The following is a 16079-nucleotide window of genomic DNA, read 5'->3' as shown; positions in this document are numbered from 1 at the left end:
TATTTATAAACCTTACCTTCCAAAGGCAAAGTCATTAAGTAAAACCACGGTCTCTCACGAAATGTTTCTTTCAGCCATTTGACTGGGTAAATTTGGTCTCACTGATATGGTCCAGATGTTCTCAAATTTATAGGATGAATACCTTTACCATGCAGGTATCTAAAAATTAGCCACTGCTTGAGAGGTTTAGTGTTCCATAACCTACATTGTACTGGGTCTACTTATAGGGCCTCACAGCTCATATACTCACTGGGAGGGTGGCGCCTATCTAACCAGATCTTTCCAAGGGTAGGCTCTCTCCTAGGACACTTGGCCTGGCCAATCACCCAAAGTCAGATCTCGCCTAAATATGGCTCATACTCAGACAGGATCAGGTAGTTGGTAGGAAACACCAAATCTGAAAGGACGCAGAGACAGAATCCATAACAGTACCGATGGGTCAGAAGTTATAAGGAAGCAAAAAAGGAAGCAGAGGCTGGGAGGTAGACCAAAAAAATATATGAAGAGTATAAGGAACTCAAGAGCATATATGAGGAAGGGGCAGGCACGGAGAAAGTCGTGCAACACACTGAGGGATGTAAGTTTAGACTCTCATCCTTCTGCTACTAAGATTTTTAAGGCTGTATCCCCATCTTATGAGACCAAGGGAAACGTTTCAGCTCCTGGAAGATTGTGAGACTTTCCTTCCTTTACCGCTACTTGAATTTCCTTTACAAACCCTGCCCTCGCCCTACCCCCTCCGCAAAGCCAGTGCCCTAAGTAGAAGTGATTTGATTCTGATTCTTGCAACCAAGAAAGCTAGTTAAGACACGTAGGCTATTATTAAAGAAGTGGCTAGAGCGAGTCTTCAGCTTGCGGACATGTGCTACTGACTGCTTACTTCCACTATCAACTCTTCCAATCCCGAAGCTCTACACATGCGACAAACGGGTCCTAGCTTGAACCCTTGCAGTTTCCACGTCCACAGAAACACACTAGTAACCACACTCCCAGAGAACCACAGTATTCGATTTGGGGGAAAACTTCACAAGATTTGAACCTATTCTTTAATACAATAAAGGGCAAGCCCCCTGCTCTTCCCTGAAGGTTTCAGAGAGCTACGCTGGTCGACAGGGGCAAGGTTTTCGGCGGCGGAGCCTTTGCATCCCCATTCCAAAGCCTCCGGCGCGGGACAGGAGCTCCCCGCACCCCGGACCTCCCGGCCCTCGCCGCCCACTGGGTCACCTGTAATTGTAGGCGCTGAAATGCTTGCTTTCTCTCAGCATCGCCCGGTACAGATCTAACACTTGTGCGCGGCTGGAGGCTGCCATTTTGAAAGAAAAAAAAAAAAAAAAAAAGGGTCCTTTTTGAGGAGGTCCCGAGTTTAACCTAACCCACAAAACTTCAGTCTGTGCAAAACCTCGAGTGAAATGAAATAAAAGAAAATGCAGTGGGGCTCGGTCTCGCTAGCGGGCCGCACCTCAACCTAGGAGAACACCGACCCGCACCTCGGGGCGCTGGGCGTCGCGCGCCGCTGGGGAGGCGGGCGCAGGCGGGCTTCGGGCAGCTTAAGGGGGAGGTGCCGACAGGGAGGCGTTGCCGTTCTCTGCCCGCGCCTGGGAGGAGGCGTGCAGCAGCTGAGGGGGAAGAAGGGGGACGGCCACAGGGGAAGGTCTGAGCCTGGGGAGGGACGCAGGGCGGAGGCTCTAGCATTGAGTGCGCGTTGCCCGTCAAGGAGCGCCTTCGAGAACTGCCTAGGTCGTGGCGGGCACATTTAGTCTCATATTGCAGCTCCCAGTGCTATCTCTGCAAGGCCCAAAGCCTCGTTGCCACGGTTACCAGGAGCGCGGTGTGTCGACGCCCCGCCTTCGGCCGCAGATGACCCGCCCCTTGCGCTGGGGCCGCCCTCCGCGCTGCCTGAGAGGCCTAGCGGGCTTTCCAGGTTGCCTTTACTTTACGGCTCTCTGTCTGTGGACCTCCTGTACAGGGAACTTTCTGAGCATAGGGATGGGTTGTAGGGGGGCGCTGAGGCGACAGGTGAGGGACTCCCTGGTTCTTAGGCTCTGCTCAGGACGACCGGCTAAGGGCCTTGATAGCAAGGCCCCCTTTCTTGTCAAAATGGCAGCGCCCAGCATGCTGGGGAGGTATCTCTAAGGTGGGGAGGGGGTGCGGCGGGTAAGAGACCTCCCAGGAGAGTAAGCAGCGTACAGCACTTCAGATTTTGAAACACCCAGGTTTGTGTCTCCTGGGCGAGCGGTGGGTGAGTGTTTGCCTCGCTGCAGCGTGATGTGCGACAGGGGCGGTCGGTGGTGGCGGGGAGAGTTATTGGCCGTGGAATTTCCCCCCCTTCCCGGGTGTTCTTTGAGCTTTCGAGGTTTTGCTTTTAAGAGTCCCGCGGACTTTTGTCATCTAATGTGTACGAAAGATGGGGTGGCGTGAGTGGTTAATTGGGAAAACTTAAAGGATTTAAGAACTCTCCTGGGATAATTTCAGACCCAAAACTAGAAGCTGAGCAAGTTTTCTCACGAAGTTCTTCATGGCTAAGTTTTCTCTCTTGGTCTTTCCCTGAAGACATCAGCACTTCAGAATCACTTTGTTACCCTGGTGGATAAATTTAGTTGTTCTGGTTCTTGAACGTAGGACCGGGCGTAGAGAAGCCTGAGCTAGTTCTAGTTAAAACTAGGTGTGTTTGTAAAGCACCTGTCTTATTTTGGGAGTGTTTCTGTCTATATAGACAACGTTAGAAGAGTCACAGTTTTCTTGCTCACATCACAGGTAGGAGTAACTTTAGCGTAAAAAACAAGTTTCCCTCAACATCCATCTTAATTCACCCACTGAGTTGTGGTTGTATTTCATCTCTTTAAGTTTATCTGGTTTTAAAATGACACTTGCTTTATATCAAAACCTCGTATTTTCAGAAACTGTAAGAGATGGAAACACTTTTCTGATCTCGATGCACTTTAGTGTACTTGCAGCCTGGTGTCCTTGCACCCAGATATTCTTGTTAATATTACTTGTTATAATGCAATGGCATTTTAAAAAAAGGCATGGAAGAGAACATACTTCTATTAAAATCTTTTTCAGTTTCCTGTTTGATTTTTTTTTAAAGGTGTCCCACATCTGTGACTATCAAAATAAGGTTTTTTACAGAGTAGTCAAGCTTCTGTCACTCTTGCAGGTTGATCAGGTCATTGGGCAAGTCTTGCCTCAGAATTACTGAAAGGGATTTTAATATTTTGAGTTTATCCTTGGCATTACTGAAAGGATTCAAGACCAAGGTAATTGATTATTACAGAGTAAGATCTAGAGCCATTTTCTCATAATATGGTACATGAGTGCTAATGACATAAAATGGGGCACCTGGGAAAACTACAACGTTCCTGCAAGTTAAAAATAGAGAAAGCTATCAAGGTAAAAGAAAAAAAAAAACCAGAAAAGTTATTTTGGCTTGTTTAAAAATATTGGGAATTGTAGTGTTGCCTGGCTGGTTCAATCAGTGGATCATGTGGCTCTTGATCTCGGGGTTGTGAGTTGGAGGAAGGCCAGTGTAAAGTGTAGAGATTACTTAAATGAATGAACTTTAAAAAATAGTTGGGATTGCATTATATTTTGCTTCCATCTATAAAATAAGGTTGGAATAATTATTACTGTATACAGTTGTTTATGTCTAATTATCAGGTGATTTAATCATTTATACAATTAATGTAGGTCAAGGACTTTAACTTTGTCGTAATCAAAGAAAGCTTTCCAAATAAATATTTAAAGTTTAGTTTGGGTAGCTAGTCATCTGTTAGTACAAAGAATAGTTGAGGTTAGGTCGGTGATAGCTTCCCAGTAGATTCCAAGCCAAGTCCTCACAAAAATATTTTTATTGTATTTGAAATAATTTACCAGCATCTTGGATATTGTTGTCTTGAACAACTAATAAAAAAAATTGCATTCCAAAGCTAAATCTCTATTTTTGTACATCTTTATTGCAGAGATGACTATTTTGAATAGTAGTTCTGTTTGAGGTTGAAAGGAATTAGGCCAGTACATGAGGATTACTTACTCATATGTTCTTTAATATGCATTCTATTCTGGGCTGAGTATTCTCTTAGGTAATGACTATTAGCTAGTGGTACCCATCTACTACCACTTAAGCCTCAAAATGTAAAAATTTACAGTTCTTTAACTACCGATGTAAAATGATGTATGGGACATCTGGGTGGCTCAATCTGTTAAGCATCCGACTTCAGCTCAGGTCACAGTCTCAGGGTTTGTGAGTTTGAGCCCTGCTTCGGACTCTGTGCGGACAGCTCTGAGCCTGGAGCCTAGTTTGGATTCTGTTTCTCTCTGCCCTCTCCTGCTTATGATATGTCTCTCTTTCTCTCTCAAAAATAAATAAACATGAAAAAAAAAGTTTTAATGATGTATTACTTCATATTAAAATTAGGATTGCTGGATTGCTAATGAACGCTTAATCCTTTTTGAAGAGAAATTTCTCTAAACATAGTAACGTAACAGCAATTTATTGTCTTAAGCTTAAATACTAAGTTATTAATTTATTTATGAGGGGGTGAGGGGGAGAGAGAGAGGGGGACAAAGGATCTAAAGTGGGCTCTGCAGTGACAACAGAGAGCGCGATGCAGGGCTTGAACTCACAAACTGTGAGATCATGACCTGAGCCGAAGGCAGGTGCTTAACAGACTGAGCCACCCAGGTTCCCCAGGCTTAAAATGATGTGCAAAGAAAATCTTATATAAATGAGTGACTTGTGATACTATGATTTAGAAATTATTCCACTCCAAACATGGATCTAAGTCTTTATTATATGTAATTTTCACTTTTTTTTTTATTGATCCTTCATTGTAATAGAATGTGAAGCTGGAAGAGACCTTGGATATCAACTCCTTTTTACAGATGAACAAACTGAAGGCCTTTTTGATTTCATTTATTCAATATTGATTGAATGCTTCTTAAGTGCCATACATTATCTAAGATGATGGAGTTACCGTGAACAGAGCCTTTTTGTCCTCCCAGAACTGGACAGGGAACTAGAGAAGCAAAGTATTAATTTGTTTTGTCAGGTGCTATGTTACCAAGTGTCTGGAGAGTACAGAAGAGGGCCATTCAACTAGGATTTTGACCTAAGGGGAGGCTTTCCATCATAGAAGGTGTTTCCCCAATTAGTAACCCAGATGAAGAATGTGGTAAGACGTTGTAGTACATATTCAAAGAATTGGAGCATGAGGGAGCATGACCCATTCAGGGAACTCTGGGAGATGGATGGGAAGGACCATCTGTGAAACCAGACGTGATTAGTCCTGTGCCTGCTTTGTTTTAATGATGTTTCTTCTGTTTTGGGGATAAGTTATTTCTTATACATTGGCTAGTTCACATAAGTAGACTTTAACATCTGTTGAAATATAGGTTAGTTTTTTAGGTGTTGTTAGGTTTTTGTTTTAAACCATACTTTTGAATCCTATATTTTAGGAGTACTGAAATTCTGTTTACCTCTGTGTTTAACATATAGTTGACCAGCCTGTTAGTTCAAGCCACAGTTCCTGTGGATATTTGAGGGCTATCAATCAAATACTGATCTAGGTTTCCAAGAGTTTATAGTTTAAGTACAATTTGTATGTAATTAAAACAAAGTATAAAGTGCTTCAGGAGAAGCATGGAATCTCAGCATGAGAGGTCACTTCCATGGGTAGTGCCTGGGCCACACCTCAGACTGACAAAGTCAGCATGGCCCAGGCTCCAGGAGGATTTTGTTTTTAATTTAATTTTTTTTGTTTTTTATTCCCCAGGTGATTGGATGCAGCCTGGTAGAGAAGCGTTAATCTGTGGGAATTAGGGGGCTTTTGTAGGAGGTAGTGTTCATGTTGGGCTTGAGAGAATTTATGTTTGAGCTGGGTCTTGAAAGGAATCCCAGGGTTTGGTGTGTGGGTGCGATGGTTACTGCAGGATAAAGCTTAACTCTTGGAAAGGGTAGAAGAGAGAGAGTGAGTGACGTCTGGGGAAAGATGATCAAGGCCTACAGACTTGTGACGGGGGAGTTGGAGGGTACTTGAGGGGGAGTGCAGGAGATGCAGCTGGGAAGCCTGGCACAGCAGCTTTCCTGGATGGTGGACACCTGCTCCGTACTTGTATGATCTCAGTTGATTGGAGACCTGATGGGAAAGAAAGCTGTTAACTTCATTTAAGAACAGGGAAGCTGAGAGGTTGGGTTATTGAGTCGGAATGTTCCACAGCTAGGAAGCAGTGAGGGTAGGCATTGGCCTGTTGCATCCACACGACTCCTGAAACAGAATGCTACGGGCACCAGTGACAGTCACAACAAAGTTTATTACAATGAGAGGCAAGGCCGACCGATCGGGACCAACACTCTTGATAAGAGTGCGGCCCCGAACAGCCGGGGGACAGAGTTTTTATAACCGATCACATCGTTTTATCATCACCTGGGAACAGAACAAAGAAACAGGTTCCAGATGAGTTAACAGTTGCCTAATGAGGTGTTTACTTTAGACTTTCTGCCTCTAAGTTGCAACCAGTGGATCTCCTTGACCCTGCCTCTGATGCTCTTTTCTTTGAACTTTTGTTTCCTTAATTGGTGAAGCCTAATTTACAAGGGTATGAGGCATAGTTTACCAGAGCAAAGCAAGGCTGTTATCTCTTAACCTTCAGTGTCAACACAAAGCTGTTATTTTTCAAGCTAAGCATTAGCCCTACACTACAATTTAACCCTTACAGGCCGAGGACCTGATCTGTCTAGCCATGATGCTACAGTGCTTCACAGTCTTCAGTGGAAGCTTCAGGAGTTTGAAGTGTATTAATTTTTCTTGGATAACATGGGTAAATTTCAACCATATCTGAACTTTAATTTAGTTGGATTCCACTTATTTATAAAGCTAACTGGTTAGCTCCTAACAAATATTCAGAAAATCTCAAATATTGATTTTTTTATACTAGCTTTTTATTTAACCTTGTAAGAGAAAAAAAAATTTTTTTCCTATTAATGTGTCTTAGAAAAGACCTCAATCGAATGCCCTTTTTAGGTTGTCTGTTCATGTGTGCAACAGACATTACTTCTTGGGGGATTTCTGAGACTCTCCTTTCTGGAGAGTGTTACCTAAGAAAATCTGTTCTCTAAGAAAGTTAGAAAGCAGCTAGATAGTCTAGCTTCATTGATTGGAGGCTAAAGGTTCCCTTACTTTTGGACAACAACAATAAAACTGACAATTGATTTTGTATAAAGTCGATCAAATGTTACTTCCAGAGCATTTTTTTTTTAAACAAATTCTTTGCCTTCTGAAGGAAAGAAACCATCTTTTCCTACTACAAACTCTTACTAACATGGGAATTCTTTTACAATGTGGTTTATGGTAATGTTTGTTTGTTTAAGAGAGAGAGCACATGGAGTTGAGGAGAGGGACAGAGGTGGAGGAGGGAGGGAGAGGGAGAGGGAGAGGGAGAGAGAGAGAGAGAGAGAGAGAGAGAGAGAGAGAGAGAGAGAGAATCCCAAGCAGGGTCCATGCTCAGCACCAAGCCCAAAGTGGAGCTCAATCCCATGACCTGGGATTATGACCTGAGCTGAAATCAAGACTTGGACGTTGAATCGACTGAGCTACCCAGGCTCCCTTGCCTTTTTTTTTTTTTTTTTTTTAATAGTAATACTCTGCTATAGATCACCTGCATTCTTTTTCATACTAGTTATGAGGGGTGAATTAGAGCAATTATATTTTCTTATTGTTTGTATATTTCAGAATGAATTGTTCATCAACTAGCTCTATGTGATGATAATGCTAGCTCTTATTTATTTAAAGTTTATATTCTTTTCCAAAAGCTTTGCCAGGCAGTTTGCAAACATCTCGTTTCAGTAATTCTTATAAAGACAGGAGCACCTGGGTGGCCCAGCAAGTTAAGTGTCTGACTTTGGTTTAGGTCATGATCTTGCAGTCTGTGGGTTTGAACCCTGTGTCAGGCTCTGTGCTGACAGCTCGGAACCTGGAACCTACTTTGGATTCTGTGTCCTCTCTCTCTCTGCCCCTCCCTGACTTGTGCTTTGTTCCTCTCTCTCAAAAATAATCATAAAAAATTTTTAAAAAATTCTTATAAAGACAGATTTGAAGCCCTGATTGACTTTTTTGAGTGGGGAGTAATAACCACCATCTGTTTGTTCAGATCAGTGGTTGTGTACAGAAAACACTTAGGATTTGCAGCACTTAGGATTGACTCTGTTTAGGAAAAAAGAACACACAGCAGCCTGTGTTTGGCTAGTCACTGACGAAATACTAGGTCAATGTCTCATACAGAAACGGAGTTCTGTGATATATTACTGATATCTTGGAAGGACGGTATATCTTTGTAAAGAAAAATCCTGCAGTTCTTCCCTACTGTGTGTTTCTTTCCTGTGTGTCTCCTTAGCTGTTCAAACAGAACACTTCATTTCTGGTCACCTGATGTGTGGGGATTTTTTTTTACCGACACCAAAGCAGTTCTCTGCGACACCAGCTGGGTATCCGACAGTTCAACTCAATCCTGACACTGCCTGAAGATAGCATCAGATTCCACAGGGTAAAGCTCATTCCCCTAAGACTGCCCTCCCTACCCTCCTATTTCAGATGCCAATTGCAAGTAGTGGATCCCCAGGTTGCCCATGCCATCTGTCGGATTTGGCTGCAAATTGGAGGTTCCTGTGACTCTCTGCTCAGGTTTGAGTAATTTACTAGAGAGGCTCACAAACCTCAAGGAAACATTTACACTCACCAGTTTATTAAAGGCTGTGATGAAGAGCACAGATGAACAGCCAGATGAAGAGATACATTGGGTGAGGTCTGGGAGGGCCCTGAGTGCAGGAGCTTCTGTCCCTGTGGAGTTGGGGTGAACTGCCCCGCCTGTGTGGATGTGTTCACCCACCTGGAATCTTTGCAAACCCCATACTATTGGGATTTTATGGAAGCTTCCTCATGTAGCCATGATCAATTAGCATTTTCAACCCCTCTGTTCACTAGAGAAGTGGGATGGGGGGGATGGGGCTGATAATCCCGAGCATCTAATCCTGGCTTGGTCTTTCTGGTGACCAGTCCCTTCAGGAGCCTTACAGGAGCCCACCCAAGGTCACTTCTTTAGAAATAACAATGCTCTTAGTGCTCTTATCACTTAGGAATTTTCAAGGGTTTTGTGATCCCTGTGTTGATGGGGTCAAAGACCAAATATTAGAACAAGAGATGCTTCTAGGATTCTTATTGGTTAGAAAATTATAAGGGTTCTAGGAGCCAGGAACTGGGGGCAGAGACCAATATACAGATTTTCTATTTCACAATCTTTTTTTTTTTAATGTAATTTATTGTCAAATTGGCTAACATACAGTGTATATAGTGTGTTCTTGGTTTTGAGAATAGATTCCTGTGACTCATGGCTTACATATAACACCCAGTTACCCTCCTCAGTGCTCATACCCACTTTCCCCTCTCCCCCACCTCCCATCAACCCTCAGTTCTCTGTATTTAAGAGTCTCTTTAAAAAAATTTTTTTTAATGTTTTTTTTTATTTTTGAGAGACAGAGACAGCATGAGTGGGAGAGGAACAGAGAGAGAGGGAGACACAGAATCTGAAGCAGGCTCCAGGCTCTCAGCTGTCAGCACAGAGCCCAACACGGGGCTTGAACCCACAAACTGTGAGATCATGACCTGAGCCGAAGTCGGATGCCTAACAGACTGAGCCACCCAGGCGCCCTTGTATTTAAGAGTCTCTTACGGTTTGCCTCCCTCCCTCTCTGTTTGTAACTATTTTTTCCCCTTCCCTCCCCCCATGGTCTTTTGTTAAGTTTCTCAAGATCCACAGATGAGTGAAAACATACGATATCTGTCTATCTCTGACTGACTTATTTCACTTAGCATAATACCTTCCAGTTCCATCCACATTGCTGCAAATAGCATGATTTCATTCTTTCTCATTGCCAAGTAGTATTCCATTGTATATATAAACCACATCTTCTTTATCCATTCATCGCTTGATGGACATTTAGCTCTTTGCATAATTTGGCTATTGTTGAAAGTGCTGCTATAAACATTGGGATATATGTGCCTCTATGAATCAGAACTCCTGTATCCTTTGGATAAATTTCTAGTAGTGCTATTGCTGGGTCGTAGGGTAGTTCTATTTTTAATTTTTTTGAGGAACCTCCACACTGTTTCCCGGAGTGGCTGTACCAGTTTGCATTCCCACCAACAATGCAAGAGGGTTCCTATTTCTCCACATTGGTGTTTACTGAGTTGTTCATTTTAGCCACTCTGACTGGTGTGAGATTGTGTCTCAGTGTGGTTTTGATTTGTATTTCCCTGATGATGAGTGACATTGAGCATCTTTTCATGTGTCTGTTGGCCATCTGGATGACTTCTTTGGAAAAGTGTGTATTCATGTCTTCTGCCCATTTCTTCACTGGATTATTTGTTTTTCGGGTATTGGGTTTGGTAAGTTCTTTGTAGATTTTGGATACTAACCCTTTATCTGATATGTCATTTGCAAATATCTTTTCTCATTCCTTCAGGTGCCTTTTAGTTTTGTTGATTGTTTCCTTTGCAGTGCAGAATTTATCTTGATGAGGTCCTAGTAGTTCATTTTTGCTTTTGTTTCCCTTGCCTTTGGAGATGTGTTGAGCAAGAAATTGCTGTGGCTGAGGTCAAAGAGGTTGTTGCCTGTTTTCTCCTCTAGGGTTTTGATAGTTTCCTGTCTCACATTTAGGTCTTTTATCCATTTTGAGTTTATTTTTGTGTATGGTGTAAGAAAGTGGTCTCGTTTCATTCTTCTGCATGTTGCTGTCTAGTTCTCCCAGCACCATTTGCTAAAGAGACTGTCTTTTTTCCAATGGATATTCTTTCCTGCTTTGTCAAAGATTAGTTGCCTATACATTTGTGGGTCCAATTCTGGGTTTTCTATTCCATTGGTCTGTGTGTCTTTTTAGTGCCAATACTATACTGTCTTGATGATTACAGCTTTGTAGTAGAGGCTAAAGTCTGGGATTGTGATGCCTCCTGCTTTGGTTTTCTTTTTCAATATAACTGTCTATTCAGGGTCTTTTGTGATTCCATACAAATTTTAGGATTGTTTGTTTTAGCTTTGAGAAGAATGCCCGTGCACTTTTGATTGGGATTGCATTGAATGTGTAGATTGCTTTGGGTAGTATTAACATTTTAACAATATTTGTTATTCTCATCCATAAGCATGGAATGTTTTTCCATTTCTTTGTGTCTTCCTCAATTTCCTTCATAAGTTTCCTATAGTTTTCAGCATACAGACATTTTACATCTTTGGTTAGGTTTATTCTTAGGTATTTTATGGTTCTTGGTGCAGTTGTAAATGGGATAGATTTCTTGATTTCACTTTCTGTTGCTTCATTATTGGTGTATAGAAATGCAACTGATTTCTGTACATTGATTATGTATCCTGTGACTTTGCTAGATTCTTGTATCAGTTCTAGCAGTCTTTTGGTGGAGTCTGTCAGGTTTTCTATGTAGAGTATCATATTGTCTGTGAAAAGTGTAAGTTTGACTTCTTTGACAATTTTGATGCCTTTTATTTCATTTTGTTGTCTGATTGCTGATGCTAGGACTTCCAACACTATGTTGAGCAACAGTGGTGAGAGTGGACATCCCTGTTGTATTCTTGGTCTCAGGGGGAAAGTTCTCAGTTTTTCCCCATTGAGGATGATAATAGTTGTGGGCTTTTCATATATGGCTTTTATGATGTTTAGGTATGTTCCTTCTATCCCGATGTTCTTGAGCGTTTTTATTAAGAAAGGATTCTGTATTTTGTCAAATGTTTTTTCTGCATTTATTGACAGGATCAAATGGTTCTTATCCTTTCTTTTATTAATGTGGCGTATCACATTGCTTGATTTGTGAGTATCGAACCAGCCCTGCAGCCCAGGAATGAATCCCACTTGATCTTGGTGAATAATTCTTTTTATATGCTGTTGAATTTGATTTGCTAGTATCTTGTTGAGAATTTTTTGCATTCGTGTTCATCAGGGATATTGGCCTGTAATTCTTTTCTGTGGGGTCTCTATCTGGTTTGGGAATTAAGGTTATGCTGGCTTCATAGAATGAGTCCAGAAACTTTCCTTCCATTTCTATATTTTGGAACAGCTTGAGAAGGATAGGTATTAACTCTGCTCTAAATGTTTGGTAGAATTCCCCTGGGAATCAGTCTGGCCCAGGACTCTTATTTGTTGAGAGATTTTTGATAACTGATTCAGTTTCTTCACTAATTATGGGTCTGTTCAAATTTTCTATTTCTTTCTCTTTGCATTTTGGTAGTGTGTGGGTGTCTAGGAATTTGTCTGTTTCTTCCAGGTTGTCCAGTTTGTTGTAATATAATTTTTCATAGTATTCTCCAATAATTTATTTCTGAGGGGTTGGTCGTGATAAGTCCAATTTAATTCATGATTTTATCTGTTTGGGTCCTCTTTTTTTCTTTTTGAGAAGTCTTGGGTAGGGATTTATCAGTTTTGTTTATTTTTTCAAAAAACAACTCTTAGTTTCATTGATCTGTTCTACTGGTTTTTTTTGGATTCTATATGTTTGTTTCTGCTCTAATCTTTATTATTTTTCTTCTTGTGCTGGCCTTGAAGTTTCTTTGCTGTTCTGCTTCTAGTTCCTTTAGATGTTCTGTTAGGTTTTGTATTTTGTATTTTTCTTGTTTCTTGAGATAGGCCTGGATTTCTTCTTAGGACTGCCCTTTCTGCATCCGAAAGTGTTTGGACTGTCGTGTTTTCATTTTTTGTTGTTGTTGTTTCTTTAAATATTTTTTAATTTCTTCTTTAATTGCCTGGTTTACCCATTCATTATTTAGTTGGATGTTCTTTAACTCCATGCATTTTGAGGTTTTTCCAAACTTTTCCTGTGGTTGATTTCAAGTTTCATAGCGTTGTAATCTGAAAATGTGCATGGTATGATCTTAATTCTTTTACATTTATTGAGGGCTGTTTTGTGACCCAGTGTGTGATCTATCTTGGAGAATGTTCCATGTGCACTCGAGAAGAATGTGTACTCTGCTACTTTTGGATGGAAAGATCTGAATTTATCTGTCAAGGCCATCTGATCCAGTGTATCATTCAGGGCCATTGTTTATTGATTTTCTGCCTAGATGATCTGTCCATTGTTGTAGGTGGAATAATCAAGTCTCCTGCAATTAGCATATTTTTATCAATAAGATTGCTTATGTTTGTGATTCACTGTTTTATGTATTTGGGGCTCCCATATTCGGCACATAAACATTTATAATTATTAGCTCTTCTTGATGGATAGACGCTGTAATTATGATATAATTCCCTTCTCTTGTTACAGGCTTTAGTTTAAAATGTAGTTTGTCTGATATAAGTATGGCTACTCCAGCTTTCTTTTGACTTACAGTAGCATGATAGATGGTTCTTCATCCCCTCACTTTCAATCTGAAGGTGTCCTCTGGTCTAAAATGGGTCTCTTGTAGACAGCAAATAGATGGATCATCCATTCTGATACCCTGTGTCTTTTGACTGGATCATTTAGTCCATTTACATTCAGTGTTATTATTGAAAGATATGGATTTCGTGTCATTGTGTTATCTGTAGTTTTCATGCTTGTAGTGATGTCTCTGGTCCTTTGTGGTCTTTGCAACATCCCACTCACAGAGTCCCCGATAGGATTTCTTGTAGGGCTGGTTTAGTGGTGATGAACTCCTTCAGTTTTTGTTTGGGAAAACCTTTATCTTTCCTTCTATTCTGAATGACAAGCTTGCTAGATAAAGAATTTTTGGCTGCATATTTTTCCTATTCAGCACATCGAAATTTTCCTGCCACTCATTTCTAGCCTGCCAAGTTTCAGTAAATAGGTCTCTTACTACCCTTATGTATCTACCCTTGTAGGTTAAGGCCCGTTTATCCCTAGCTGCTTTCCGAATTCTCTCTTTATCTTTGTATTTTGCTAGTTTCAGTATGATTTGTTGTGCAGAAGTTCGATTCCTGTTACGTCTGAAGGGAGTTCTCTGTGCCTCCTGTATTTCTATGTCTGCTTCCTTCCCCACATTAGGGAAGTTCTCAGCTATGATTTGTTCAAGTACACTTTCAGCCCCTTTCTCTCTCTTTTCTTCTTCTGGAACCCCTATGATACAGATATTATTATGTTTCATTGAATCACTTAGTTCTCTGATTCTCTCCTCGTGGTCTAGAATTTATCTCTCTTTTTCTCAGCTTTATCTTTTTCCACAATTTTATCTTCTATTTCACTTATTCTCCCCTCTGCCTCTTTAATCTTCTCTGTCACAGCCTCTAGTTTATTGTACACCTCATTTACAACATTTTTTAATTCTTCAGGACTATTTTTTAGTTTCTTGATCTTTTCAGCAATAGATTCTTCTGTCTTGTATGCTTTTTTTCAAACCCAGCTATTAATCTTATGACTATTATTCTAAATTCTTGTTCAGTTATATTGTTTATATCTATTTTGATCAATTCTTTAGCTGTCATTTCTTCCTAGAATTTCTTTTGAGAAGAATTCTTCAATTTCATCATTTTGGCTAGTTTTCTGTCCCATATGTGTTTTAAAAGCTTGTCATGTGCCCTGCACTTGCGAGCACTACTATATTGAAGAGGGGTCATACACTGATCAGGGCCTGACCCTTCAGGAGGTGTTTTTTGGAGTGTTACTTGCTCTCTGTTATTGTGACTTTGGTTGCTTTATCTCCCTACTTGTAGTGATGTTTTGGACCCTTCACCAGGTGTGCTTTGAGTTGTTCACTGAAGTAGCCCTAAAAAAAAAAAACAACCCCTGTACCCCCAAAAACCCCCCCGAACAAAGAACACAAAAAACAAAAGAACACACACACACACACGCACACACACACACAAAACAACAAATAACAAAAAACAGCAACAACAAAACCCAATGGGGCGGGGAGGTGTTGGTGGAAGAGGCCTTATGCCATACAGAGAAATGACAGGGGCGGGGAAAAAGAAAAGAAAATTGACCAGGCAGGGAAACTATACTGCTTAATCCAGATAGAGAGAGAGGGGAAAATAAAGAAGGAGATGTAGAACAGGTATAAAGAGAATAGATTAAATATGTCTGCTTAAACAAACCAAGAACCAGAATAACTAGACTAGAGAAGGGAAGAAATAAGGAAAAAAGGAAGAAAAAAAAAAACATGTAATAAGAATTGTCCCAGAATTACGTCTGTAAATACAAAACTATGGGTGCTTTTGAACTGGTGGCAGTACTGGTCTGGAGGAAGGGCTGTCTGGTTCCTCAGTGTCAATTCCGCTCCAGTAGATACGCAGTTACCAGGTGCCAGAAGGGCATGGTTTGGTGTAGGCGGTTCGCCTCCACTGTCTGGGCCCATGTCTGTTCCCTGAAGCTACACCTTGATGGTGACGGGGAGAAAAATGTCAACACCCCAGTCTCTCCTCCCTGTATCGGGTGTCCCAAACCACTCTGTTCAGGCTGACCTCATAGTGCCGCAGTCTCGAATGAGGCGGTTTGTCCCACTCTGCTGACTCCCACACCTCCCTGGCACTTGGCTGGGATTTAAACCCCGATGTCTTAATGGGCCTGCTCCATGTGCCCTGGTTCTGGGGAAGTGCCTCTGCACCACATCGATAAATGGCCTCTGGCTGGTGGGTGCAGGAAGGGACCTTTGTCCTTTGAATGGCTATATACCATCTTCCCACCGCACTCCAGGGAAGGGATTGCTTTCTCCCACTGTGGACTGTGCCTCTGAAGTAGTTACTGAGCTCCGGGCTGGCTCCCCTCCTCCCCAGGTGTGCAAACTGGGTAGCTCGCCCCAGTCTAGAGAAATATCTTAGAATCTTGGATACTTGTCTTAGTCTGTTTGGGCTACTATAACAAAATACCATAAACTGGGGAGCTTATAAACAACAGAAATTTATTCCTAACAGGTCTGGAGGCAAGGAAGTTTAAGATCAAGGCACTGGCAGAATAAATGTCTGGTGAGAGCTTCTGGTTCATAGATGGCTTCTGTTTTGCTGTGTTCTTGCATGGATGGGGCAAGGGATGTCTCTGGGACCTCTGTTACAAGGGCATTGATCCCATTCCTTAGGAATCTTCATGACCCAATCACCT

The 16079-nt window shown here is 41.5% G+C and overlaps 2 protein-coding genes across 12 annotated transcripts in view; one reads left to right on the top strand and one right to left on the bottom strand.

Moving 5' to 3' along the window:
* The window catches only part of LYRM4 (LYR motif containing 4), a 169196-nt gene extending 167424 nt beyond the window's left edge, over positions 1-1772 (bottom strand). The window contains exon 1 of one of the 5 annotated variants that reach the window (XR_008423059.1): positions 1225-1772. Coding sequence is in view for 2 of the 5 variants with exons in the window: in XM_053904935.1 (XP_053760910.1) it covers positions 1225-1310 (86 nt within the window). In the remaining 3 variants the exon portion in view is untranslated. The remainder of the gene's footprint in view (positions 1-1224) is intronic. The other 4 variants (XR_008423060.1, XM_053904935.1, XM_053904937.1 and 1 more) reach the window with 4 other exon arrangements.
* A 177-nt stretch (positions 1773-1949) lies between these two features.
* FARS2 (phenylalanyl-tRNA synthetase 2, mitochondrial) overlaps positions 1950-16079 on the top strand; it is a 619002-nt gene continuing 604872 nt past the window's right edge. For 3 of the 7 annotated variants that reach the window (XM_019419839.2, XM_019419838.2, XM_019419837.2), the window contains exon 1: positions 1954-2213. The gene's annotated coding sequence lies outside the window, so the exon portion shown is untranslated. Of the gene's footprint in view, positions 2240-16079 lie in introns of all 7 variants that reach the window. The other 4 variants (XM_053904928.1, XM_053904927.1, XM_053904930.1 and 1 more) reach the window with 3 other exon arrangements.

The sequence above is a fragment of the Panthera pardus genome, unplaced genomic scaffold, assembly GCF_024362965.1.
Source record: "Panthera pardus isolate Hobbes unplaced genomic scaffold, ASM2436296v1 HiC_scaffold_17, whole genome shotgun sequence".
Lineage (NCBI taxonomy): Eukaryota > Metazoa > Chordata > Mammalia > Carnivora > Felidae > Panthera > Panthera pardus.
Note: the sequence above shows the minus strand (reverse complement) of the source record. Positions and strands in the feature narration are given on the sequence as shown.